At 58.7% G+C, this 25113-nt stretch overlaps 3 protein-coding genes across 7 annotated transcripts in view; 1 reads left to right on the plus strand and 2 right to left on the minus strand.

Annotated features, from left to right (window-relative positions):
* Window positions 1-25113, plus strand: part of FRS3 (fibroblast growth factor receptor substrate 3) — a 103141-nt gene that overhangs the window by 56078 nt on the left and 21950 nt on the right. The gene's annotated exons all lie outside the window — the stretch shown is intronic.
* On the minus strand, window positions 1057-13521 carry MDFI (MyoD family inhibitor). The gene is made up of 4 exons (XM_065740187.1): window positions 13378-13521; window positions 5106-5246; window positions 2469-2714; window positions 1057-2081 (listed from the first exon to the last, which is right to left on the minus strand). Exons 1-4 carry the CDS (start codon window positions 13424-13426, stop codon window positions 1825-1827), a joined length of 693 nt encoding a protein of 230 aa, XP_065596259.1. The 5' UTR covers window positions 13427-13521; the 3' UTR covers window positions 1057-1824.
* The window catches only part of FOXP4 (forkhead box P4), a 37672-nt gene continuing 35012 nt past the window's right edge, over window positions 22454-25113 (minus strand). For all 5 annotated transcript variants that reach the window (XM_065740301.1, XM_065740300.1, XM_065740299.1 and 2 more), the window contains 4 exons: window positions 24780-24901; window positions 24621-24687; window positions 24245-24411; window positions 22454-24067 (listed from right to left, as the gene is read on the minus strand). In XM_065740301.1, coding sequence (XP_065596373.1) covers window positions 23920-24067; window positions 24245-24411; window positions 24621-24687; window positions 24780-24901 — 504 coding nt within the window. In that variant the 3' untranslated portion in view covers window positions 22454-23919. The remainder of the gene's footprint in view (window positions 24068-24244; window positions 24412-24620; window positions 24688-24779; window positions 24902-25113) is intronic.

The following is a 25113-nucleotide window of genomic DNA, read 5'->3' on the forward strand; positions in this document are numbered from 1 at the left end:
GGGCCCTCCCGCACCGGGGGAATCTGTTCCCCATTAAGCGTCTCCAGCAGTGCATGTTACCACGGGGAGAGCAGCCTGCCAGCTCCAACCTCCTAATTAGCACCACGAGTGAGGCCGGGCTGGGGAAGGCCGGCGCCTCTGTCCCTCCTTGCCAAGGATGTGAGCAGCTTGGAGCTGAGCCGCACCAGAACCGTGGAAACGCTCCCACCCTCTCCGCACTGGGGCCCCACTGCTGCCTGTCCAGGAGCAGACGGCAAAATGCAGCCCCCACTCCTCACCCTGGGGCTCAGCTGCATTTGGGGATGGATTAAAGCCCCAGTCTGATGCCCCGCCACATTTGGGATGGAGGAAGGCTGCTTGCATCCTCCTCCTCCCCGCCGTGCACTTGCCCAGTGCCGGGCTCCCACTGCCTTCCGCTCAGCACTAAAAATAGGTTGAAGGGCTGAGCCGCAGCCCCAGAGGGCAGGCAGCCCAGATCCCGAACCAGCCCGTGTCACTGTAACCAACTGACCCATTTGGCCTCGATTTTTAAGTGTTTTTCCCTCCTTGCTCAACTTCAGCCCAGCCAGAAGCCTTGCAGGGGTGGTTGGGACCCCAGGTTGATCTCTGAGGCAGTCACGGTCTCTTACTGACGTGGCATGGCACAGCATAGCTTAGCTCAGCATGGCTGGCAGTCCCTTGTCAGGGCTGGGAGGTGGCACAGGAGCACCCAAGCCACCAAACTCGTCCGCCTGCCAGCTCCCTATCACCATCCAGACGCAGGCGGTGCCCACCCGTCCCCACAGTTGTCAATCTGTCATTTATTTCCTCCTTTTAGGGTCATTGTGCCCCTGTGACAGAGATGAAGTGAGGGGCAGAGGTCAGCAGAGCTCCAGGGCTGCTGCTGAGCCATCTCATGGCCCCAACAACAACAAAGAGCCCCACAGCCTCTGCAGGTCCCCATACCCTGAGCTGCAGCAGGACGCAGGGACAGCGGCTGTGGTGTGGCTGTGAGCTGCCCATCCTTGGGCACGTGAGGTGATGCAGCAGCCCTCAGTCAGAAATGAAGACCTTTATTTACAGTAACAAAAGGGACCAAAGACAAAATAATAATAATACCATGACACTTCTCCCTCCCCTTCTCCCCAGCCCTCCAGAGGGACATTCTCCACCCTCCCTCCGTCATCCCTCTTCCTGGGGTGATGGGATGGGGGCCAGCAGCTGCTGGGGGTCATTTTGCACCAAGCTGCCCAGTGAGGGATGCACTCGGGGTTGCTCACAGCTTGCAAGGCTGCTCCAGTCCTGCAGGAAGAGAGCGGGTGGGGACAAAGGCACGCGGCTGCAGGGCAACCCCACTGTGGGCTGGTTATTGTGTTTGGCTGCCAACGTCTGCACCGAGGAGAGGCTGGGGGGCTGTGCCCACCCACACAGCCTGGCTGCCAGGGGGTGTCTCTGTGGGGTGAAAGGCACTGCTGCACCCACCTTGGAGGATGCAAGAAGTGAGGATGGCCACCCCAAAGCACGGCACAGCACCTGGAGCAGCATCCTGGGATGGCGTGGGGTGGGAGCTCTTGCGCTTGGCTCAGGTGGCAGGATGCTCCCGTGAGCCCTGGGTGCAGGGAAGAGGTAGAGCACTATGGCTGTCCCCAGCCCTGCTGATTCGTCCTTTCCCAGGCAGGATCTAGCAGGGTCGCAGGTCTGAGGATGAGGTTTGCTGGGCGGGGTAGCACTCTCCTTCCTCACCGGGCTCTGTCTTCTGGCATTTCACATCTGGGTTTCCCCAGAAAGGAGGGGGGGGACCTGCAGGAGGGGCTGGGAACAGTCCCCACTCCCCAAATCCGGCCCTCAGGAGGAGAAGCAGAGCCCGCAGCACTCCATGCAGATCTCCAGGCAGTCGGCAGACTCACAGCAGGCGTCGATGATGCCGCAGTCCATGTCGCAGGGCAGGTCGCAGTCTGCACACTCGCCCGAGTTGCAGCAGCAGCAGCAGATGCAGGAGTCCTCGGAGGTGCAGGAGCCGCAGGTGGCACAGTCCAGCACAATGTTGCAGAGGGTCAGGAACTCGCAGAAGAGGCAGGACAGGATGCAGTGCACACAGCAGTCTGCACGGGAACGGACAGAGAGAGCGGGCAGGGAGGGGTGGTACCAGTGCTGAGCTGGTGAATGGATGCACAGCCCCCGAAGGATGAAAACTGGGAATTAAGAGGAGGGGTGGGAAGGAGCTGGGAGCCAGGCACTGCTCCCTCAGTGCCGGGGGACATGCACAGACCCCAGAAGAAACCAATTTTGGAAGAGGTGAAATGACCCTCAATGAAATGGCACCCTGGGGAAGGGAGAGTGGAGTGGTGCCAGTGCAGAAGGGGAGGGGAGGGGAGTGTGGCTGCTGCTCAACTTTGGGGTCCCGGTTTGCTGAGAGGATTCTACATAAGATACCCCATGAGATACGGGGCTAGAGTGAAGAACCCCCCCCCCTTGGAGAGAGCCAGTACCTTCCTGCGCCTCAATAGGGATGTGGGATGAAGCTGACTTGGAGCTGCCCTTGCTCTTCTTGCTGCTCTGGCTGTTGATGGAGTGGTGGGACTGCAGCTTGCGGTGAGGCTTCTGGGAGCTGGGCAGGGGGCGGAAGACCCCGTTCCCCGCGTTCCCACCTGGATCCGGCCCTTGCCCAGCCCCGTTCTGCAGCAGGTGGGCGCAGGGGCCGGGGGCCTGCGTGGCTGCTCGCATCTGGGGCTGGCCTGGGGGGAGAGCAGGGTGTCACCGCTGGTCCCTGCAGTGCTGTACTGGGGGACAAATGAGGTCCTGGTCCCCAACCCCTGCCAGCACGTGGGAACTGGTGCAGTACTGCGGTAGGGATGCAGCAATGCTGACAAAAGCACTGTCTAGAAGAATGGGAAGGAGGAATGAGATGGAAGAGACAGCTGGAGGGAAGGAGGCAGAGTCAGAGAAAGAGAGGGAGGGATGAGAAAAGAGCAAGAAATAAAGTCTTGGCGTCCGGGATGTGATGCAACTGCCAAACCTCAGCAGAGGACCTGGGGAGGGGGTCCAGCACTGCCAGCACAGGCAGGAGGGGTGGAGGTGAGTGGGGCACGGAGGGCATGGAGAGAAACCTCCACCTCTGCTGCTGCTGAAAGAAACCCAATGGTGCAGCCACCATCCTACAGTGCAGCCCCGGTGCTGCACGGCCATCCCCCTCTGCTGAGCCAGATAAGGCGAAGCTGGAGTGCTGCTCATCACCCCGGCTGCGTAATGAAAGGGCTCCCCAGCCTCTGGCTGAACTCCTCGTCCGGAGGAGGGAACGCAGATCAGCTCCATCAGCCTCCAGCTGCGTGCTCCTGCCCGGCGCCGCGTCCCCATGTGCGGTGAAGGCAGCGTGGTCAGGAGAGGGCTGCACACACAGCTCGAGGGAGGGGGCTACAGCGTCTGACCCCCTGTGCAGCAATGCCAATTGAAGCCACAGACCCGGCCTGGACTGGCGGAACTTTTGCCAAGCTTTGATTTCCCTCTCTCGTGCCAGTAAACAAGGGATGATTCAGCCTGGAGGCTCGAGGGCAAAGGCACCTCCGGCCACTGGGAACAGTAGCTGCTTTCTGCACAGCGTGTCCGTGGGGGGACCCATGGGAGGAGGGGGCATGGCTCAACCCCCTGACATGGCAAAGACTGCCTTGCCTGTCTTGCACGGGCAAAAATAGACAGAGGCATGAAACCCACAAGCGTGTGCCTGTGGTGCTTCCAAAATGAGAGCTGCAGAAGTCTGCATGGGCATTCGGGTGAGATGATCTTACAACAACCAGCGCTGAACTGGAAGACTGGGTTGAAAACAGGAGGGGTGGGAGAAGGGCAGAAAGGGTAAAGGGGAAATGGATAGTGGATAAAATGGGACACTTTGCCTGACCACCTCCCAGAGTCCTGGGGTTTGGTATCCCAAGGAGTAGGAGCACACACTGAGGTGCCACCACTGTGCATGCAGCCCGTGGGGACAGCGGCACCAGGGCTGGTTGGAGCTATGGGTGGGGATGAGCACACAGAGCCCAGCACAGCTGCCTCTGCCCACTGCTCTCCCTGCAGCCCCCAGCTTCACCCTCTGTTTTGTTCTGAAGCAGCATGGCTCACATCAGCCTGCGGTGTGCTGGGTTTGGCATTCTCCATTTCGCTGCATTCCTCAGATTAAACTGTTTGTAAATCAGAATTGTGCTCTGGCTCCAGCGAGCAGCAAGGAGGGCCAGCCAGCAATCCCCCCTCTCTCTTAAGAAAAATAGCTTCCATCTCTCAGGAAAGCCTTCAGAGCTCTTTGGAGAGATGGCCCCTCAACCTGCAGCCACGGAGCAGTGTGTGATGCTCTGTGGGGCGATGGCAGCGTGGGGAGGAGCAACCCATGGCACCGACCCAGTCTGCATCCAACCCAAAGCTCCAGGGGTGGGCACACTGTGCCTCACTCCTGGGAGATGCTCTGTGGAGCAGCTCAGGCTCCCTGGTGCCAGGCTGTGCCCACAGAGGGGGTCACCAGCAGGGCTGGACCGCACTCTGACCCTGCACTGAATGCAGTGGCAGTGGGCTGCAAGGGCAGCTGGCAGTGATGCTGAGGGGTCAGAGGGGAAGGAGCGGGCTGCCCCTCACACTGCCCCCCCCCACCAGCCCAGCTGTGCCCCCTCAGCCCTGCAGGGTGGGGAGGGGGCTCTGCGGGGCTGCGGTGCACGGGGTGCAGTGGCTGCGGCATGACTCAGAGGTGCAGAATGTCTGTGGGCAGCCAGCCCAGCTCCCAGATGCTTGCAGGGCTTGGGCTGGAGCTGGAGAAACGTGCGCTCTCCTTGCTCCAGGCAGCAGCGCCCGCGTTTCAGTGTCCACAACCTAATCCCCACCCTGCTCCCCCAGGGGGAAGCACCAACCCACCCGCATCCATCCAGATGCTTCCTAAGGGGCGGCCTGGGAGCTCACATCCAGGCTGGAGGCCAAGCAGTGCGGGTAGCTCTGCTCTCCCACCCCATAATGGGACACAGAGCGTGGGCACATCAACACGCACCAAGGTGACGGCTTTCCACCACTGCTCACCTCGTTAATGAACACTATCACTTATTAATCAGCAGCAGCCACGTCGGGAGCTGCCAGCGCTGCTGCCAAGGAGCACTCACATGTCACAGCTTCGGCAGTGCCCCCCAGCTCGGTCCTGGCTGCTGTGGTGCCGTTGGGCAGCGCTGTTCGGGACTCAGCATCGTCCGGGGGCTTCTCGCTCCTGGGGGGTGCAGGTGGAGGGTGCGAGGTCTCACCCACCTCTGCAAAAGAAAGGGGTTGGGGTGAGCAGCTTGGGGGGGTCATGGCCACCAACACAGCCCCTGGGCAATTACAGCCCTGGATCACATTCTGGGGTTCTGCTTTGGGGTGTAAGTCATGTCTACTGGCTGCACAGCTGGGGGAACAGCTGGACAGCTGCAAAGGATTTAGGGTCGCATTAGACCTCCCCGCCTGCAATGACAGAGGTCTATGTGCACCCTCCTAAAACCCTTCCTGGGGTCTCAGATTCCCTTTCCAAAGAGAGAGGGGATGTGGTAACACCCAGCAACTCCAGCCATGCTTTCCCCACATTCTCATGACAGAGTTCTGCCAGCCACCTCCATCATACCCCGCTTGCCCTGGCACAGGAGCAGCCCCTGTGGGACTGCCTCGACTGTGGCAAGCCAAATCCCAAACAAACAAACTCCCCACCTGCCTTGTGGGGACAAACCCCAGGACCACACATCCCCCTGCAAAATCCCAGCCAGGAATGGGGACCACCCCCCAGCAGGTGACCTGGGGGGGCTGCAGAGCCCCCTCCCCCTCCCCAGCACAGGAATAGCAGCCACTTGCACAACAGGGGCTGGACTGCACTTTATATAACCCTAAATTATAGCTTGGGCAAAGGGAGGGAGACCAAACAGCTGTAATTTCCCTGGCTATAACAAGAGGTCCTACATGCAGGCAGGCAGGGGTGGGGGGCAGAGCGAGCCCTCGGCCACCTCGTTACGCTCAGTGTAACAACAGGTCCTACAAGCTGGAGCCGGGCAGACCTCACCTGTATAATTACAGGGACTGTAGCAAGAGGTCCTACAAGGAAGGCTGGGGCACACACGCAGCCTGGGGTGGGCAGGAAGGGATGCACACAGTGTGTACTCAGCCCCATGCGTTCATCCCCTGCCTTGGCTTCCCCATAGGACTGCCATGCCCCAGAGCATGAGTCCTCCCCAGCACAGCTGTGATTGCTACAGGTGGGATGGGAAGAAACAACCTGCCTGTGGTCACAGAGCCCTGCTCTGAGGGGCTCCTGGTGGAGCACAGATCACTCTTCAGCTGAGGGAACCTTTGGAGCAGAGCCTGGCACCAAGCTCTCCACATCCATTCTGGTGCTCACAATGGAAATGCAGCAGCTCCAGCTGAGTCCAGCAGTTCGACTCCGAAACCCAAACAGGGTGGGAAAGAGCACGCCCCAGAAAGGAGCAAGGAAAACTGGTTCCCATGCTCCTATGAGAGCCCAAGGTGAAACAGAGAGAAGAGGGCAGGCTGTCCCCTGCCTCTGGGTGTTTGTGCACAGGCGTGGTGTAACGGTGAGTAACACCCCACAGGGCTGCAGCCACGTCCTCTGTCGTGTCCTGACCTGGGCTGGCCTGACTCAGAGCCTGCTGGGAGGCAAAGACTGACACCCCGATGGGTGGGCAGCCCCACACGGAGCTCTGAGCCACAGCTGTGCAATTGGAGCTGCAAATGGAGGGCACGGGACAGGGCTCGAGGCACTGAGCATCACTCCAGAGAAGCTTTCTGCTGCACCCATATTGTTACCCTGTGTGACATGAGCTCTCACACACAGCCACAGCAATGGAAGGAGGAAGATGGCAATTAAATCAACGCCCACTGGGACAAGCTGGCATAGAGAGAGACAAAAATAGGTGGGAGAGAGATTCAGGCAAGCTGCTCCTGTCCTGCCCTGCACACAAAAGGACCTGCTGCCCTGAAAGGACCACGAGGACACTCTGGCGTTAGCACAGCGTCTGCACAGCCCTGTGCCAAACACCAGGAAGAAACAGAAGGCAACGTGGAACAGTGTGATGCTTTCTGAGGACGGAGACAATAAAGTGTTTTAAAGACAGTAAGTCAGGCTTGGGCGAATCACAGTGCTGCTGTAAGGTGCACGAGATCAGGGAAGAGGAGAGATGTGGAGCTCCTCGCATTTGCCTCCTGGCTGCTAAGGCCAAGCCGTGCACGCTCCTCTATTTTCCTGACTCCCCTCCTCATTTGCAAAGTCAAAACTCACCCTCTGTAACAGCCCCAGGAAACCACGGAGCTCCAAACAGGGATTGAGAAGAACAGAGGGAGAAGGGGAAAGAGCTGGAAGGTCTCATCGCCTTTCACTGCATCGTGCAACGAAACACTACTGCAAAACAAAACACGCCAACAGAGCTGGGATGACGGGGAAGGGAGCAGCAGGAGGGGCCCTGTGCCGCACCACCAGCTTTGTGCTGACAAGGGGCAGAACCCTGTGTGCTTAGGGCAGGAGGCACGCTGCTCCCCAGTGCACGCAGGGCTGAGCTGACCCATCCACAAAGCCTTGCACAAACAAGAGGAAATAGCAGCGTGTCAGCAGCGCTGGCTCTGAGGCACAAACAGGAGCACTGCTGCCGTCAGCACGGCCCTGCTGCACCCAGCGGGCTCTGGCTGACCGCAGGGACCTGCAGACTGTCCCCTCCGTGTGGCCCCCAGCTGGAGGATGTGGGAAGATGCGATGCTGGAGGCATGCTTTGGGGTCAGATCCTCCCAGGTTTTCCCATGGCTCCCACTTGGGATTCCTCAGCTGGAGCAGAATGTGGGGGGATGAGCTGGTTCTCCACTGCCCCAGCGGTGCTTTGGCCACAGAGGGGGGAATATGGGGTCAGAAGAGAGGCTCAACCCATCTGGATCCACATCTGGATCCAAATATCCAGATCCACATCCAGCATTATGGGTCACATCTCTGGTGACACGTCTCCTTTCTCTCTCCTTTGATCTCCCAGGAGCGGTTGGGCGGCGAAGGGACTGCATTGGATGGAGACACAGAGCCAGCTGAGCGAGGCGTTCGCCACCAACACGCTACCTTGCGGCGATATTTGGTTTGGGAGCTTTCTAATCTTTTTTATGCAGATAAAATGAGCGCGTAATCTCGCCTGGCTTTCCCATACAGGCTGCCTGGCCCAATCAGGTGCCTGCCTGACCTATTCAAGGGATATTTTAGAGCTTGATTAAGTGGTTTCAAGTGCAGGAGAGACAGCACTGAAGCAAATCCTTCCAATCCCGTGAGCCAGACTGGAGGAGAGGAAAGCAGAATTCTGGTCTGAAAGCTTGCTCAACTGGGAGGAATCCAAACGGCCTATTTACATTCAGTCTGAAATTAATGCATTTCAGTGATATTCAGAGAAAGGAAGAGGAGGCTGTGAGGGAAGGATGAGCAATGCCCAGGAGCCACCTTGCTCCTGATCAAGCCCCAGCTCCATCCAGCCCAGCTCCAGCTCCAGCTCAGTCCTGGGAAGTGTTTCCTCCCTGCTCACCTGGGCTGTGCACTGTGAAAACACTTTGCCTCTGGGACAATGAAGAATCTGGTCAAAAAAACCAACACAACTATTGGTTTCTATGAAAAGTTACTTCCTAAATGCAAAAAGCAAAACAAAGCAAAAAAAACCCACAAAACCCCAAATGGCCTTCCAGCCTGGGAGTTGTTATTATTTGTTATTTATAGGCATTGGGTGGGTAGGGAGAGAGGAATTTTGGGTAGGCTGGACCTGCATCCATCCTGGTGCAGGGCAGGGGCTCAAACCACAGCTCCAAAGAGCTCCTCCAGCGATCAAACCCCACTCCAGGTTTGGAGCACAGACCCTGCACCTGGGTGCCCCTACAAACCCCAGTACCCAAAGGCCTTCTCAGACCCAACCACTCCTGTGAAGGACGCACTGACCGCCCCAGACCCTCACAGAAAGTTCGGTCCTCCCAGTGGCAACAATGGGGTTGGTGGGGGTGAACTAAACTGGAATACACGGCACAACTTGTGCAAGCAGAGCCAGCAGGACCTGGCTCCTGCCCCATGCTGCTCCAGGCTCTGCCTATGGAAATCAAAGAGCAACCCCAAACATCACAGACCCTACAATAGGGTCTAGGGAGTGGAGAAAAATGACGCAGAACAACGAAGGATCAAAGATGCAGTCTGGGGTTGAGTCAGTACGCGCTGACACCAAGAAGCACTGCATCAAGGAGCTCCCAGCACCCAACCTCGCTGGCCAAGGGAACATGGAAGCCCTGCAGGATAAGAAGGCTGTGGGAGGAGGTCCTGCAACATGGCATGTGTCCCTAAGGACAAGAAGCCTGGAAAGTGGATAAAGCCATGGCTGTCAGATCCAAGGAGATTCTGGGAATTAGAGAGCAACGAGCCACACCGCTGTGCCGGGGAAAATTATGGAGAGCCTAATTAAGGACCATGCCAGTACAGCAATCGTGTAACCTTATGGGGTCAAAGCAGCACAGGTTCTGCCAAGGAAAATTTGTGTCTTTCTAACCTGCTAAGAGTCCTTAAAAAAAAGTTAATTGAAGAGCAGATAAATGTGAGCTGGTGGACATGGTCATTAACAAGAGTAATCATTTGCAGTCATAGAGCACCTTTCATCCTGAGATCTACCAGTGCTCCATTTGAAGTGCCCATCACACATTCCCCCACCTCAGTGTATGTTATGTTAGCACAGCCACGGTGCTCGGGCAGCATGAAGCACAGCTCTGTCACCGCGTGGTTCACTGGGGGAGCAACGCCCAAAGCAACGGAGCCCAAACCTTACTGTCCTGGTGCTCAACCTCCCCGCTCTGCCCGTCCTGCTGGGCTGCATGCTTGCAAGGTTGGGATCTCTCCTATGCACAGACAACAAAGCAGCTTCAGAGGAGCTGAAAGCAAGCAACAAACCCTTCTGCAAAGGTCAGGGCATGGCACAGCGTGGCCAACAATGAGCCACTGGGGTGGCCCTTTGGGAGAACGCGCTGCATTCTCATCCCTGGAACCAAAAGAGGCCAAACCAGGCAAGTACTGTCCCATCCTGCCCCACATCCCGCACCAGGGAAGGAGCCCACGTGGAGCTGGGAGCCTCCTCCTCCTGTGAGAGCGACCCAAGGAGCACAGGGTGGGCTGAAAGCACATCCCCAGGGCACTACACCACAGAGCAGGGCAGATGGCCCTGCAGGACACACTGCAGGACAGCCCTGGAGTGGGGGGTGACGGTCAACCACAGGCTGAGCTGGGAAGAGGCTGCCAAAGCCTGGCTGAGAAGATGGGCATGCACCCAATGCCTGTACGAGCACGTGGCCAAGCAAAGCCTGGGGATGGGGATTTGGGGAAAAAGATGCACATTAGCTCATCTGCTGCGTGCACCAGCTCATTTCCACCAGCACAACTGGAGTGGGGACACATGGAAAGGACTGCACAGAGCCTCTCCCAGCCCCAGCCCAGCACCCCCAGCGCTGCCACCCAAACCTCCTGGTACCAGCACAGGACAGCAGAGTGCTGGGAAAAAAAAAGTCAGGAAAAGTACAGAAAATGCCCTGAGGACAGCTTGGGCTCCTGCAGCTCACACAGCCCAACAGGCACTTCCCAAGGAAATCCAATTAGGAGCTGGAGGAGGAATGGGGACGCTCTGGTGGCCATGGGCACAGCCCTGGTGGGACTGCTCTGTTTTGCTCACAACAAGGAACGCTTGAAAGAAGCCAGCAAGCTGCCTCTGCCCCGGGTAAGAGGGGAAAGGAGCAGAACAGAGTGTTTTCATGAGCAGATGACAAACTACAAAAGAAAACTGAAGCAGAGCTAAAAGGCTTAAACTGGGGAAACATAAGGATGTATTTATTTGGGGGGGGGTCTGTTTTTCTTCTTTGCACTTACTGAGCACAGCTCTGTGGGCAGTTTCACTTAAAGCAGTGCTACGCTGAGCAAAGAGCCCTTTACATCGCCCTCATTCAGGGGTGCGTCCCTCAGCTCTCCATGCAGGACACAGCCCTGCTCCTGCCTGGCTGCGGGGGGGCTCTGGGACCCCTCCGGGACCCCTCTAAAGAGGCCCTTTTTATGCCATCCCTGTGCCCTGCAATGGGAAGCAAGGACAAAGCCTGTCCCACTGCCAAATGGAGGGCTGCTTTTCTCCCCTCTTTTTTTTTTGTCTAATTCCTCCAGAAAACAGTTACACCCCACATGCTTCACACGAGCAAACAATCGCCTCTTCTCTCCAAGGCTCCTCTGCAAACCACCTGTGGCTGTTTTGGGGCTGGGCGGCCCTGGACAGGATGAAGCTGTGGGCACCAGACATGACAGGGAATGAACTCCAGAGCAGAGAAATGAGGCTGAGCACAGCAGTGCCATCCCAGTTCTGCCCACATGGCTGCCACACCACTCGCTTCCCCGTTTATTCCACAGGCTCAGTGCTACCAAATGATCTGGTCTAATCTGTGGGGCACTGGAAAAGGAGATGAGCAGAAGTTCCCAGGCTCTGTGCAGCACGGCAGGGCCACTGGAAGCTGCCCAGGAGATAACGCCTCTGCACTGCAACGTCAGGCGGCCAAAACGCGCCGAGCAGCCGCGTCCATTCATCGCTCACCAAGAAGCCAGCGCTGCGCCGCGCAGTGCCAAGCTGCTCCTCAAAGCACTCCTGTTGGGTGAGCAAAGGATTCGGGGCTCCTTCTGGGGTGAAAAGTGTGGTCCCTGCTGCCTGGTAAGGGCCACATGGGGGGGTCCTATAGATGCACCCCCAGCACGGTGCCCACAGAGACCAAGAGCCCCATGCAGCCCCAACCCGAGCAGCCCTGACCACCACGTGCCCCCATCTCAGGGACGGCCGCTCTGTGCAGCGGTGCTGAGCGAATCCCCGTGCCACACTACGAGTTGGGAGCATGGAAAAGATGCAGGGCTGCTCTTCCAATGCACCGAATGGGTTTCTAGGAGCCCTAAAGAGAGCTTCGCTCCGACAGCACCACCGACTTGGGGTGCCGGCTGGCTCCTGCGTGAGAGTTTTTGGCACAAGGTTCAGACATGGTTCCCCATCTCCCATCTGGATCAGGGGAGCCCTGGAAGCGTTGCACCGTGCACTGCCCCAGGTCTGACAGCACAGAGCAGCACTAAGAGCTCAGCCGGGAAGCACAGCATCCAGCAGGAGAAGCGGGGGAAGAAAACAAGAGGATGCATTCTCTAGTGCTCGGGCCCAGCCATGCTTGGGGGCCAAAAGCAACAAGGAGCAGTCCAGCTGCACACAGCCTGGGCTCTACATCCCTGTGCCTGCAGTGACACCGCGCAGCTCCCAGCATGCAGATGGGGGTCCCACCCTCCCTCCCCCCGTCACCATCCTGCTCTGATGGTTTTCTGTCACCACAGGGACTTTCAGTGCATGGATCTTTGCAGGATCAGCAACCTGAGGGCCCAGATATGTCCCATGGGAAAAGTGAAGATTCCTCCAAACTTTTCTACCCGCTCCTCCATGGCCCAATTCTGCCTGGCTGTGTCCTGTTGTCCGAGGGACCTCAGGGAGCTGCTGTGGGTGGGGAAGGGGCCCGGGCACCCCCACTCTTCTCGGGGTCCAGCACAGACCCCCAGGCTGCAGAACAGCCCCAACCCTTCGCACTCAACCCCCCGGGGATGTTTTTAACCCCTTCAGCTCGTGCTGGCCCCAGCCCAGCCCGGCCCTGTCCTGTGCACTTGGCAAAGTTACAGGAATCACTGCGAAGTTTGTGTTGCACTCCCCAAGGGCTCACGGCATCAGCTGCGCTCACCAGACGTGCACACACACACACACACACACACACACACACACACACACACACACGCGCACACACACACACGCACACACGCACACTGCGACCTTCCTGGAAAAGGCCTCACCACCCCACCCCCCAAAGCCGTGCACATACACAGCCGTGTGCACGCACTCACAGCCACGCACACAGTGCTCGTGCACGCAGAGAGAGCCGTGCACAGAGCCGTGCACACGGGGGACAGCCCCCTCCCCCCCACACCACGCACACCGTCAGCCCCGCGCACACGCACCCCTTCCTGCCAAGCACCCCCACACACCCTCCCTACCCCCACACCTCCAAAAAAGCCAGGCAGCCCTGCAATGAGACCCCCCTCTCTGAGCTACGCAGCTCCAGCACCCCCCACCCCATCCAAGCTGAGCGCTCCCATTCCTCCAGCCAAGCACTCCCACTCCCCCCCAGGACCCCCCCAACCATTCCCACACATTCAGCTCCATGCACAAACCGACCCCCAGCACACGCGTACCCACACTCAGACCCACGCACACACGACCCCCCCTCCCCCCACTACGCACAGGCACCCACACCACACTGTCCCCCTCCTCGGACCATCTCCCCCCCCATCCCTCCCCACTCCGGTACCTGACTGCGGATCGGTGCGGAGCGGCTCCGGGCGGCTCTGCCGGGACATCGGCGCTGCGGTGGCACGGACGGCTCAGCGCGGACACGCGGACACGGGCACGCACACACACGGAGCGCACCGCCGCTCGGACGGCCGACGGACAGACGGACGGGCACCGTCGGACGGACGGGGCCGCCCGCCCCCCCTCTCCCCCACCCCCCCCGGGCTCACCTGGGCCCCTCAGCCCCGCGCCCGCCCCCTCCTCCCCGCGCGGTCCCCCCCGCGCATCGCCCCACGCAGAGCAATGCAATCCCCGACGGCCGCTCGGGGTTGGGGGATGGTTGCTTTTTTTTTTTTTTTTTTTTGCTTTTTTCTTTAACTTTTTTTTTTGTCCCCAATTCCTTAAAAAAAAGAGAAGAAGAAGAAAAAGCCGCGAGAACAAACAAACAACCGCCTGCGTCCGCCGAAGCGCTGCGCCCAGGAGGAGGGGAGGAAAGTTTCTTTCGGGGGATGGAGCGGAGCGGGGAGGAAGGAGGAGGGGGCGGGGGGGAGGGGGAGGAAGGCGGAGGGCTCCCGGCTCCCGGGGGTCTCTCGGGCTGCTCTCGGCTCCGCGTTGTGCCGATGGGAGGGCCGCAGGGAGGAGGAGTCCGCGAGCCCCCGCCCCCCGCGCCGTGCCTCAGTTTCCCTCGTGGGGAAGCGCGGTCCGAGTTCTCCCCTCCCACCCAACCCCGCACGCAGCGTCGGGGCGCGTTCCCCGTGGGGGTGGGGGCGGCCCTTTGCCCTCCGGGCTTGTTGTTGTGCCCCCACGGGGAGCCGTCCCTTCGCACAGCACTGGGGAAACGCTTTTGCTGTAATCCCTCCGGAGCTCGGCTGCTGCTGTGGGTGTCAGCCAAGAGCCCTCCCTGCCCCGGGGGGGGGGGGGGTCACAAAACTTCCCTCGGATCACTCCACTCTGGTCGCAGCGCTCCATTTTTGCAGCACAGAGCTATGGCCCCCGGGGTCCAAACCCACTGCTGGAGCTGGTGACCGCCCCCCATCCCCTCCTCTGCTGCCGTCACCCCATAGTCACCAGAGGACAGTGACCAGAGCCTTTTCATCATCCAGAGCATGCAGAAACATCTCTTAGGGCAGCACCCAGCACGGGGCCAGGTGTGCTCGTGGCACCATGGGGCGGTGGGGTGTCAGTGAGTCACGGCCACGCCAGCCCCACATTCCTCCCTGCTTACCTGGCACCTGCACAAAGCAGGCCGCTGGACAGGGCTGCCTGATGCCAGGGGCAGTGCCACGTGCTGGGCTCAGCCATGGGGCTGCAGAGCAGCACTCCCCCACACCCCGTGCTGACAGCTCGGCCTGATAACCCATGGAAATAAATGAGTGCTGGAGAGGCTGAGTCGTGGCCTGAGATCTCCCCACTGTGCTCCTATGGCTCAGGAGGAAGGGGCTGTGCAGCACTGGGGCCCACTGCACGAGGAGCTGCAGTGGGATGGGGCGGCACTGCCTCGAGAGTCCTCTGAGGATGCAGATCCGTGGCCCCAGCTCTGCTGCTCATGTGCCATCAGCAGGACCCCGGGGACACGGGCTCCACAGGGGACAGAGATTTACCCATCTCAGCACCGCGGCCTTGCTGCTGTCCCCCAGGCATCCCACAGAGCCTCGGTGTGGGGTCTCCCCTTTGTGACCCCAAAACCAAAGGTAGGATCTGGCTCTGATGAACAGCCCGGTGCCCACCGCCTTGTGTCACCCACGTCCCTTTGCCACGAGGTCCCTGCTCCTGGTGCCCGGGGCTCCTGGTGAGCCTGGGCAGGGCGCATCCCATCTCCACGCTGCCCCGATGGCAGTGGGCTCTGCGCTGCTGTGCCCTCCCCTGCTTCCCGAGCACCCCCGTGCTGCCTCTTCCCAGTGGAGGGTTGAAGCTGCAGCCCACCTTCATTCAGGGGGATTTTGACACACGTGAGCCTCCGGTGGCCCGGCTGCAGCCTTCCTCATCCTCTCTTGGAGACACTGCGTTGGAGGGGCAGCTCCCGAACGTCACCACCACCGTCCATCAGCTCACACCCCACAAAGGGCCCTGCACAAATCGCCCCCAAGCCCTCCCCTGCTGTGGGGCTGCAGTGCAGTGTGACCCCGGGTATGGCAGCCCCAGGGCCCCATCCCCATATGGGGAGCCCCGGGAGAGGGATGGGGCTGTCCTCATCACAGCAGATGCAGAGGAGCAGGAGGGTGTGCAAACAAGTCCGGGCAGTTCCCTGCTGTGGGTTACAGATTACTCAGCCACGCGGAGCGCCCAGCACGCCGATGGGAGCGTTCTCCATAAAACCAAGCGGTGTCCCCTATAAAGAAAGCGTCCCCTGAGTATTTCTGCCATTCTGCTGCAGCAGCAGGAGGAGGTGTGTGAGCACGGTGCTGTACAAAGCGGGTCCTGCCGTGAGCGTAACCCGGCCCTGCAACAGCCTGAGCACTGAGCGTGGCGTGTTGTGGGAGATGAGGCCGTTGGTGTGGGTGTGGGACTTCACTGACCCACATTCACAGGAGCTCACGGCAGTGGCTGTGCTGGGATCACACAGCCAAAGCCAACCTGCAGTGCCCACCTGGCCCCACTGCCTCACCCCAAAATCCAAACATGGGGGGGATGGGCAATGGGGTGAGGTGGGCAAAGTGGTGAGGTGGGCAATGGGATGGGGATGGGCAATGGGGTGAGGTGGGCAATGAGTGAGGTGCACAATGGGATGGGATGGGCAATGGGGGAGGGGGATGGGCAGTGGGGTGAGGTGGGCAATGGGGTGGGATGGGCAATGGGGTGAGATGGGCAGTGGGGATGGGCAATGCGGGGAGATGGGCAATGGGATGGAACAGGTAATGAAGTGAGCTGGACAATGGAGTGGAGATGAGCAGTGGGGTGCTGCAGATAGCAGGGTGTGGATGGGCAGTGGGGATTTAGAGGGGCTGGCAGCCAACCCCCAGCTTCAGGCTCAGCACAGGCTCCGCACAAAGCCCCAGCTTAGCAGTGCTAAGTGAGTTTTGCAACAGCCGCGGGCTCCCATCCCTCCCTGAACTCTTTGCAGTTTCGAAAGAGAAAATAAACAGCGAAAAGAAAACGCTTGCAATCCGAAAACAACAGAAAAACCCCAAGGCCAGGCCCTGCCGTGAGCGGGGCTGTGGTTCCGCAGAGCCACGCGGTGCAGACGAGGCCGTGTTTGTGTCGGGCCCCGCTCCGTCTGCGCCCTTACGGCACCGGGTGCACGAAATCCCGGAGCAGAGCACCGCCCGAGAGCCCTCGCGGAGCGGGGCGGGGTGGGGGAGGGGAGCGCTCGCCGGGTCCCGGTGAATGACCCCTCTGTTCGAGCTTTTCTGCACGGAGGTTTTTGATGAGTCACGAGCTATTTCTGTAAATATGAAAAATAATAATAATATTAAATAAATAGGAAATGGACATTGAAACTTATATTAAAAAAATAGTAATAAAAAAGAAAAGCGAAAGGGCCCCGTGAATGTTCATCTTTCAGAGACGGAAAAATTAAAGCACGGTGCTCTCCCCCACCCCAGGGCGGTGCTGGGGGGAAGGGGGGGCTGACAGGGGGGGAGCTCTCTGCTCGGGTTGCCCTGCGCTAACTGCAGTTCACAGCCCGTGCCCCAACAAACCCCCTTTGTTCTCCATCCTGCGGGCAGGGGGCTGCAGGCTCACCCCACCCCACACAAAGCAGTGCTTGGAGCAGAGACCCCTGCCCCCCCCATGCTGCCCCCCAGCTCCAGGGGCTCACGGTGCTGCTGGCAGAGAGCACTGACCATGGGAACACAGCGCTGCCAGAGTGGCACAGAAAAAGGGTCTGCGGGCAGGTAGAGCTCGTGGGCTATCTCATGGTCATCCCATCACACCTTGACATGGGGATAGGTCAGGGTCAGGGTTATTAGGGTTATGGTTAGGATTAGGGTCATAGTTACAGTTAGGATTAGGGTTATGGTTAGGGTTAGGGTTAGGGTCAGGATTATGGTTAGTGTTCTCATCAGGTTTAGGGTTAGGGTCAGGGTTAGGGTTAGTGTTAATGTCAGGGTGAAGATTAGGATTAGAGTTTGATTTAGAGTTAGGGCTAGGGTCGGAGTAAGAGTTAAGGATGAGGGTCAGTGTTAGGTTTATTGGGATTAGGGTCATGGTCACTGTTAGGGCTAGGGTCAGGGTTAGGTTTAGGGTCAGGGTTAGGTTAAGGTTAGGGTTATGGTCAGGATTGTAGTTAGAGTTGTGGTAGAGTTTATGGTTAGAGTTAGGGTTGGGGTCAAGTTTAGGGTTAGGGTTTGGTTTAGGGTTATGGTCGTGGTGCGTGAAGGGACTGCTGGAGTATAACCACCACTCAAGGGAGAGGAAAGCACAGAGCAAAACCCATCACTGCTCCTTTGGTCCCATCTCTGAGCACATTTGCTGCAATTCCTGAATGCTCATTTTAGAAGAAAAAAATATATATATCCTTTTTTCATTTATTTTTTTCTCTTCCCCATCTCCTTTAACAATCTGAAAGCTGTGCTTACCCTGGTGCAATTTTAACCAGCAGTGCAATCTTTTAGCTGAATGCCCACAAGGACCCAATGAGGATGGCCCAAGTGAGAGTGCACTGAGCACAGCAGAGCTCAGCCCTTGCTCCAAGGCCTCAACTCCCCCATGGCACATCCCAGAGCAGTGTCACATCTCCACACAGTGCTCTGCTGCCTGCAGCAAACCCCACTCAGGGGCTGTGTTTAGGGCTGAGCATGGAAGCAGGCGTGGGACAGCAGCACCCAGTGGGAAGGGACACAGGGAGGAGTGGGCTGGGTGTCCCCAGTCCCAGTCTCCCCCCGCAGCCATGCACTGGTTTAGCAATCAAACTGTGCTTGCACATCCCTAGCAAAGAAAAGCAAAACATAACGAAAAAAAAAAAAAAAAGGAAAAATAATCTCTAGTTGGAAAGCTCTGAGCTCCTTCTCCAAGTGTTAAATCAATCAGAGGCACGTGCAGTCCCCAGACCCACTCCAGCCCTGTGCCCATCTCATGATGAGGGAGGTGGGGGTGGGGAGGAGTCCCGCGTGGCTCTCACACCCGCGGGTGCTCAGGGCCGGGGCCGCAGCACGCTGCTGGCACAGCTGTGCTTGGTGCACCCCAGGAACTCACGGGCGAGCTGGCTGCGGGTCAGGGAGCCTTGGAAAATGTTCACTGGAAAAAAGATTAAGAAAGTTTGGCCAAGACAGAGCAGTGGAGGGAAAGGGGATATAGCAGTCTATTAATACTGGCGGGGTCTAGACACAGATGGGAGCAAGCCATTGAGCTGGGCAGTGAAATGGGGGCTGCGAGCTGGCTGGGGGCCTCTGCAGCAGTTGAAATCTTCCCCATCCCTGTCCCCATCCCCATATTCATCCCCATCCTCATAGCCATCCCCATCTCCAGGCCCAGGGCTATAGATCACACTGGTGAGGATGCTGCACTGCGGAACTTTAATTTTATTTTTTTTTAAAGGGGTAGGGGAAAAGTTCCCTAAAGGCAAACACTCTCTAACTTACTAATTATTAACTTGATTATTTTTATTTTATTGTTATTATTATTATTATTATTTTGTACTGGCAGATTTACTCTAGCTAACTCCAGCAAACAGCCAGAAACTCACCTTTGTGCCAATCTTCAGTAGCACAGGATGGAGCAGGAGCTGCTGGAGGGGGTGAGAGTGAAGAGTGGTGCTCCTGTTGGAGCTGCCACTATGGCTTTTCTGGGGCCACTGTTGCCCCATGTCATGCCATCCCATCTACACCATGACATGATGTCCCGTGCCACGCCATTCCATCTACACTGTGCCATGCCATCTCATGCCATGCCATGCCATGCCATCTCACCCTATCTACATCATGCCATGCCATCTCATGTCACCCCATCCCATCTTCACGATGCAATACCATTCCTTTCATCCCATCCCATCTCTATTATCCCCTGCCATCCCACCTACACCACGTCACGTCATGCCATCTCATTCCATGCTATCTCATTTCATGCCATCCCAGATCATCTACTTTGTGTCATGCCATGCCATCCCACCTACACCATGCCATGACATTTCATTCCATGCCATCTTCTCTCATCCCATGCCACCCCATCCCACTCAGCCCCAGCGCAGAGGGCTGAACCCACAGTGAAACCAAATGCCTCTTTGCTCCTACTACCAATGCAGCTCTCCAGTGCCGACTTGTGCTGGGAACCAAAAATTCCTCCCTTCTTGGCAGCTGACAATGATTGCACAGCTGCCAGCATCCGTGGACATGGGGGCTGCAGCAATGCCAGCAGGAGGAGACCCCCACCCAGCAGCCCACCAGAATGGGAGCTCTGGCACACGTGGGTTCCATAGTGGTGCCTGCCAAGGCTGCATTCGCCCATAAGTGCAACGAAGCAGCCAGCACCACGGATGATAGGTGATTTATTTTATTGCATTTTATAATGCCATTGTCCATACAGATTACATGCAGCTAGACCTACTGTACAAGGGTTTACCGTCTGCCAAAGCAGACACACGGAAGGTCGGAGTACAAATACACAGCCACGCTATTTCCTTTATACAGCACGAGGGACGCGGTGGCGGGGAAGGGGCTTCGTACGTGTCCCCCCCATCCGCCTCCCTCCAGCCCCTCCCCAGGGTCACCGCCCCACCCGGCAATGAGGTGGAAAAATATGGGGAAAAAAAGGAGAAGTGTCGGTGGGCGATGCTCCCACCCCCACACCCCTCGGGGCTGCACTGTGAGGGGCTCTCAGCCCAGCACTGCAGCGTGGGGGGGTTCCCCATTGCCCAGCTCCATCCCGTTCCCCACCTCCCGCAGCATTTCCAGGACAAAAACCCAAATGTGGGGACTTTCTCCTGTGTGGCAACGCGGGACAGTCATGTAAACAAAGCACAGAAACCCTTTGGTTTAATGCAGTTTGGGCTGCTGCTGTCCCCCACCCCAGCACCCAGCGCTGCCCCCACGCCAGGCTCCTCCTCACCCCCTCTCCACTGATTCCGCATGAAACAAATCGGCGTTAAAAATAAAAATATTAATAATAATAAAAATTAAACAACATTGAAAACAGAGTACATCCTTCAGGACATCACTGAGAGAGAGCAGAGCAACGCCTTCGCCTACGGGAGGTGCCCCTGCTGCGAGCAGAACGAAAATCCCAACGCAGAACAGTTCATGGTAGTGGATTTCCAACCAGTATATATATATCTCTGTATATACAGACATAGGGGCTCCGCCGTGCGCTGCGTTTGGTCCTCAGTCCTTCCTCCCCTCCCCCCCCACCTCCCCCACCCCGTGCTGGGAGCGTGTTTGAGGTAAGATGTGGAATTCTGTACAAATCCCAACCGGCAGAAAAGGAAACACGCAGCCAGGGCGGGGGGGTCCATACCTGGAGAGGAGCAGTGGGTGTGGATGCTCAGCCCTGAGAGCATCAGGGCAGCGCGTGGCACCCGTGTCCCCCCCACTGCAGTCCCACTTTGGCTGGGGAGGAGGCACAGCTCAGAGCCATGGGACATCCCAAACCTGTGCATGTTTTTGTTTTTGTGTTTTCTTTTTCTTTTTTTTTAAAAAAACCTCCTTTATATTTATATATTTACTTATATATATATATAATATATATATATATGGTGCTCTTGTGAGCCAGGATTTAGGCTAACCACCTATAGGGCACACGGCAAGGAGGGGTTGGGGGGTGCCTGTGTGCGGGGGGAACCTCACCGGGGCTCTGGGGGGGGGGTTGGGGGGACTGTACCGCTGGAAAAGCTGAAGCATCACAAAGCACAGCCCGAGGGGGGAGCGCAGCGTGCCGGTGCCAGCGTGGTGCGTGCCCACGCTGAGCGTGCCTTCGTTCGGCCCAGTGCAGGAAACAGCGCTGGAAGAACTGCTAAAAAACATGAAATCCCCAGGGGGAAGTCGGGAAGAAGAGCGAAGGGAGCAGCTGTGGAAACACGCAGCCCCAGGGAGAGGAGCGGCGGGAGCTGGGCAGAGCGCACGGGCGGAGGGATGCAGGGCTGGGGATGTGACACTGGAGCCACCAGGTGCCACCAGCTGCGCCTGCACCCCCGGACTGCGGCGTCCCCGCAGTGGGAAGAACAGTCAGAGGGCACACCGTCCCCTCCCCCGGGCCATCGGGGTGCCCAAGACCCCAACGCACGCGAGGAAAGCAGGCTCTGCTGGCTGGGGGGATCCCGATGCTTGGGGACCCCCACTCCTGCCTGGCACCCCATGGCCGCACTACTCCATTGATTTGGGGGGGGCATGGGCGGCTGTCCCGCTCGGGACCCTAATGCTCCCCACATCCCCTAAAGCAGCGACGCCGAAAACTCCAGCAAAGGGCACGTTTGGTTAAGGGGGGGGGGGGGGGAAGTGCTGCCAGCGTTTGTATGGATAAAAAAGAAGAAATCTCCATAAGTTGGAAGGATGAAAATGAAGCCTGGATGGATGCTGAGGGGCAACAGAGCTGCAGTGGGAGCTGGGGGGGGGTGCACCAATGAGGTACAGAGATCCCCGCGCCCCTCCGCAGGGCAGGAAAGCAGCAGCGCACGGCACCCGCCAACCTTCATCCACACCTCCAGGAGGAGCTGTAAACTTGTTTAAAACAATAACTTAAAAAGACCGAGGGAAAAACAAACAGAGAAAGAAACCTAATTAAAATAATAAAGCTGTGATTGTAGGGGGGGGGGGAGGGGGAGGGAATGACCCTTTCGCCCGCTTCGGTGCGGCTGGGGGTGCCCGGCGCTGCGCTCCGGTTGCGCACCCGCGATGGTGGCGGCGGAGGAACGCGGGGCGAATGGGGACACCTAGCGAGGGCAGCGCCGGGAGCTCGGCACGGAGAGCTGCGGCGGCGTCCTCCGAGCGTATCTTCGTTCGGGTTGCTGTTTTTTGGAGTATATGGGGGATGCTGGTGATCCCCCACCAGGGTGAGCTTTGGGGTTCAGCATCACCTGCCTGGTGCCGTGGGGAGACTCCCCCCTACCCCCCTCTCCAGGTTGTGGGAGGCGTTGCTCGGCCTCGTGGGAGCCCCATCTCTGTATGCAGGAGGTGTCATGGTGACTTGAATTAGGGGTTATGTGCTGCAGGGTCACCAACACCACATGTAGGTACAAAACAGTGCTCACCCAGGGATCCTCTGCCCATGCACCGCAGTGCGTGTCCCTTTACAGCACAAAACACAGCCTCAGGGGAGGCAGACCCACAAGGTGCCCCACACAGCCCCACTGCACTGGAGAGGGGCTCCAGCCCCCACCCCAGTGCCCCATAGCAGAGGAAGAAGGTCTGACCCTAGAGAAATGCTGCAGCCAGGCAGCACGAAATGGCACATCCTCCCCCATACATCCCCTGGGACAGAAAGGGGGTGTTGGTCCCCGAGGGCAGCCCAGGACACAGGGAGCCCTGGGTACCACCACTGCCACCAGAGAAAGAAAGCGCAGGGAGAAGAGGGGTGTTTGGTTGTGTTGTTCTCGTTATTATTAATATTTCTTTTTGGCATCAATACCATCTGTTCACCTGAACTACGGACCTGCTGTCTCTAGACATCTTTTGGTATCTTCCCATCTGGACGCAGACACACAACGCACACGAGAGGAGGATGGAATGGAGGCGAAAAGGGGAACGGAGAGCCTGGCTCCAGTGGGCACGGCTTGGGGCTGAGCCTGTCCCACCCCAGCTTGGATGGCAGTGCTGGGGCCCCGGACAGGGTTCTGCTGGTGGGACTCCACGTGCCAACCTCCTCCGTGGCTCCTGTGGGACCCAGTGCCCATCCCAGCCGCAGCGATGAGCTTCTTCCCATCCCAACCTTCCCCGCGTTGAGCTGCAGAGCTGTCACCTGCTGCAGCCAGCGTCGAGATGCAGCCAGAGCTTTGTCCTCAGTGCCCAGATGGGATGGTCATCGCCACCTGGGTGCCACCAGCCCCACGGCAGTGGAGGCTGGAGGATGGCACGGGGCTGGGTGGCACTGGTGGTGGTGACAGTGGGGCTGCAGGGTCCCAAAAGGCGCAGGACGGCGGTGTGAGGCTGCCACAAAGGTCTCAGCCCCGGTACTGCAGTTTCCTCCCCCAAAGCCGGATGGAGGCAGCACGTGGGAAGGGACCGCAGGTCCTTGTAGTGCAAAACCCACTGGGAGGAGGCTCAGCAGCGGGGTCCTGCCTCCCCGGGGCGGTCGCTGGGGGTCTGGGGACATCCTGGAGCCGCATCTTGGAGAGAGCCCACGGCCAAACGGTGCGGGATGATGGGATGGAGGAACCTTCCTCGGAGTGTGGGTGTGGGGAAGAAAGGAGGGACGACTTCGGACAGGAACAATCTACCATCCTCGTTCACCAGTTACTAACCAAGGGAGGAGGGGGGACAACGTTCAGCTCGGGGGGGTTTGTTTCTTGTTTCGCTGTACGTCCCCCGCGCCGGGGACCCGCCAGTCACTGGGCAGTGGGGAGCGGGACAGGTGCCCCAAGGAAACCCTTCTGCTTTGTGGAAGTGCCTTGAAGAAATGGGTTAGCGCCGGAGGTCACCTTGGGGAGGCGGGAGCCGGGGTTCGTCTGCAGCCGGAGCGCAGGCAGCGCTCGGGGTCCTTAGGACAAGTCTTCCACCGGCAGCTCCTCCTCCAGGTCCCTGTCATCGGGAATTGTCACATTCTGGGTGGCGGTGGCCAGCAGTGAGACGGGCCGGCTGTCGTCCTCGGCCTCGGCTGGTTCCTCCTTCACGTGCACGGGGTGGCTGCTGCAGGGGGGAGAGCGGGGCTGAGCCCTCCACCTCAGGAGGGATTGGTCCCCTCACCACGGGCAACGCCAGACTGCCCCTCGGTGGAGGCTGTGACATCAAACAGTGTCCCCATGCTTTCTCCACCCCCACACCCTGCAGGGACGTGGCTGTCCCCGTAACCCCTGCCCCACTGACCTGTACTGCTGCGGGGACAGGTGCGGGCTGCTGCTGCCGTTGCTGTTGATCTGCTCCACCGTGCTGCTGACATCGTCGTGGCCCACGTGCAGCATCCCGCTGGCGGAGCTGGTGTTGATCATGGTGGGGCTGTTGAGCAGTGGGAAGCTGCTCTCTGCCAGCGCCGCCTGCAACGAGCAAAGGGGTGCGATGGGGGAATGCCTGCACAGTGGGACTGCTGTGGGGCAGCAGAGGCCGCTCAGTGCCACCGCAGTGCTGCCAGGACACAGCACAGAGTCACAGATGTGCACAGCCAGCATGGGAAGTGGAGCACGTCCGCAGCAGGGCAGGGCTGGCCAAGTGCTGCAGGGGATGGGGACGAGCAGAGCATCCTCACCTGGTAACTTGCATTAAGTGCTCCGTAACCGAGTCCTGAAATCATGTTTTTGACTAAAGTCGGACTCCTGCAGAAAACAGAGAGCAGTCTGAGCACCGCCGGCCCCAAGAGCCACAGTGCTGCCAGCAGGGGTGGGCACGGGGTGGGGGTGGCACCCACCCTGTCATCTTTGGTGGCCTTCGCTTTTGGTACTCGTGCTCATCCACGGTCCACACGGCCCCTTTGACATTCTCCACGCGCACAAAGCATTTGTGCAGGCTCAGGTTGTGGCGGACGGCGTTCTGTGGGAGGGGATGAAGGAGCTCAGCAGCACAGCCGTGCCTGGACACCCAGAACCCAACAGCTGCCCTCCTCCTTCTCCTCCTCTTACTCCTCTTCCTCATCTCCGCCATCCCCCATGGTGTCACCACTCACCCCGGGCTGACGCAGCCTGTCCCAAGCTCAGCAATGCCTGTCAGGGTTTGGGGGCTGAGTCCTGTCCCAAGCCCAGGAC

Source organism: Cyrtonyx montezumae, unplaced genomic scaffold, assembly GCF_038088225.1.
Source record: "Cyrtonyx montezumae isolate F1298 unplaced genomic scaffold, pur_monq_1.0 scaffold_26, whole genome shotgun sequence".
NCBI classification, from domain to species: Eukaryota; Metazoa; Chordata; class Aves; order Galliformes; family Odontophoridae; genus Cyrtonyx; species Cyrtonyx montezumae.